The sequence below is a fragment of the Frankliniella occidentalis genome, unplaced genomic scaffold (genome assembly GCF_000697945.3).
Source record: "Frankliniella occidentalis isolate FOCC.00 unplaced genomic scaffold, Focc_3.1 Scaffold344, whole genome shotgun sequence".
Lineage (NCBI taxonomy): Eukaryota > Metazoa > Arthropoda > Insecta > Thysanoptera > Thripidae > Frankliniella > Frankliniella occidentalis.
The window spans coordinates 228,998-230,777 of NW_026267467.1; the positions used below are offsets into that span (position 1 = coordinate 228,998).

At 47.6% G+C, this 1,780-nt stretch overlaps 1 protein-coding gene across 1 annotated transcript in view; it reads right to left on the reverse strand.

The window, feature by feature from the left end:
- The window catches only part of LOC127751104 (uncharacterized), a 13,553-nt gene extending 12,159 nt beyond the window's left edge, over positions 1-1,394 (reverse strand). The window contains exon 1 of the mRNA XM_052274168.1: positions 1,350-1,394. Coding sequence (XP_052130128.1) covers positions 1,350-1,394 — 45 coding nt within the window. The remainder of the gene's footprint in view (positions 1-1,349) is intronic.
- Positions 1,395-1,780: the final 386 nt, after the last annotated feature.

Sequence of the window (1,780 nt, forward strand, 5' to 3'; positions counted from 1 at the left end):
GTTCCCATTTTGCTTGCTCTCCTTTTCTTGCTTTTTCTGAGACGCCGCTTCTCCCTATGTGCTCTTTGACTCCTGATCTACTTCTTGTACTGCATACTGAATTATCGCGTATGTTGGCACTGCACAGGTGTGTCTTAATTCTAGGTGGTTCTCACTCACCTTTTTGTTGGCTGCATGGAGTCAAACGGCCGATATGCACCATATCAGTCTTTGAGGTGTTTGGTTTGCTGACGCTGTCTGCGCGGCTCGGTGGTGACGCGCAGGCGTTGGCTCTGGACAGGTGGTGGTGCGCCGATGCACTCGGCGCCCGCTGGGTAGGCAGCCGTTCTGCCTCAGGTGTGGATGTGGTCGCCTACGTCCGCACTCGGCGACGTGGGCCACTGATGGTCACGGGCTCGGTGATCCCTCTCTCTCGCACGCACTTGTCCACTCTTTGCTCACTCCGGATAGTTATTGAAGGGGTTCGTAAATAATAAGACTCCGAGTTACTACTGTTGCAGCACTGACTCGACACACCGGGATTTGTTATCTACACTTGCACTTTCACTGACTGACCCTAACGGGCGCGACTCTATGGTCCAACCTAACGGTGGACAGGGACCCACGACCAGCGTGGTCCGAACCGAACGGTTTGAGGTGTATAACTAGACTGCCTCCCTTCGGCAGCGGGTGAGACCCGCTCCAGCATCATATCTCAATATCTTATGAGTGGTGCGCTCAATCGGCACGCGTAACTATCTCAGGCGTTGCCCCTGTGCTGCGCCGGGCGTCGGCGCGCGTGCCTGGCCGAGGCGCGTGCCCGGCCGAGGCGGGGCGGGACCGCGAGTATCAGCGTGGTGACGCTGATACTTTCCTCCCTCTTTTCGTTATTTTTACAAAATTTGATTGTTTCCTTATAAGGATTGTTAGTTTGATCAATGTATAAACCTTGTAAAATCATAGGAATAAACTCATTCAAACTAAGAATGTTTCTAAAATTTTGAATGATATACGAAAATGACAACCAAGACAAATCAATACTCCATCTTACTTTTTCACTGTAAATAAGAAATTCAGAGAAAATCTGCAATCTTAAAGTCATATCAAGTAACCTGATATTCAAGCCAACAATATTACACTCATTCAGGGCCAGGGACTACCATATATGGTAGTCTCAACTGTCACATATTGTTAGTGCTTTATTAAATATCTCATGTTTATCACAACCATGATATGGTTAGTGTCGGACTGTAACCATAACGTCGGGTTAATTCAGAACTTCAGAGATACGAAGGCTGTGTTAGTGCTTGATCTTGGCATTCCCACAACGTTGTGTATGGTTGAGAGAAAGGGTACATGGTCAGCCTGACCCTATCCCTGTCTCCACAACTGTATAAATCTAACAATATGGACATTGTTGATTCAGCTATATTTCATGGTTGTCCCTGCTCGACCCTAAAACTTGGTTCTCACAACCATCGGACGGTTGTGATAACTTTTCGTTTTTCTGGGTGTAACCCCACCGTGTCAGCACGGCAGAGCCGATAAGATGGCGGACTGCTGCGCGCCAATTTCGAGCCTGCTCTTAAAATCGCGATGCGCGTCGGGTAAACGTTATCGCACAGAGCCCAAACTTTGCACAGGGTCTCTACTAGGTCCAATCTTTCATTTGAGGTGCCGACCTCGAAACTTTTTTTTTTTGGAATGGCCTATTGGACATACGCCCCTTTGTCAAGATTTTCCTGAGTTATCCCGGTAGTTTTTGAGTTAAATTGGTCGTAGTTTTATATTGATTATTTTA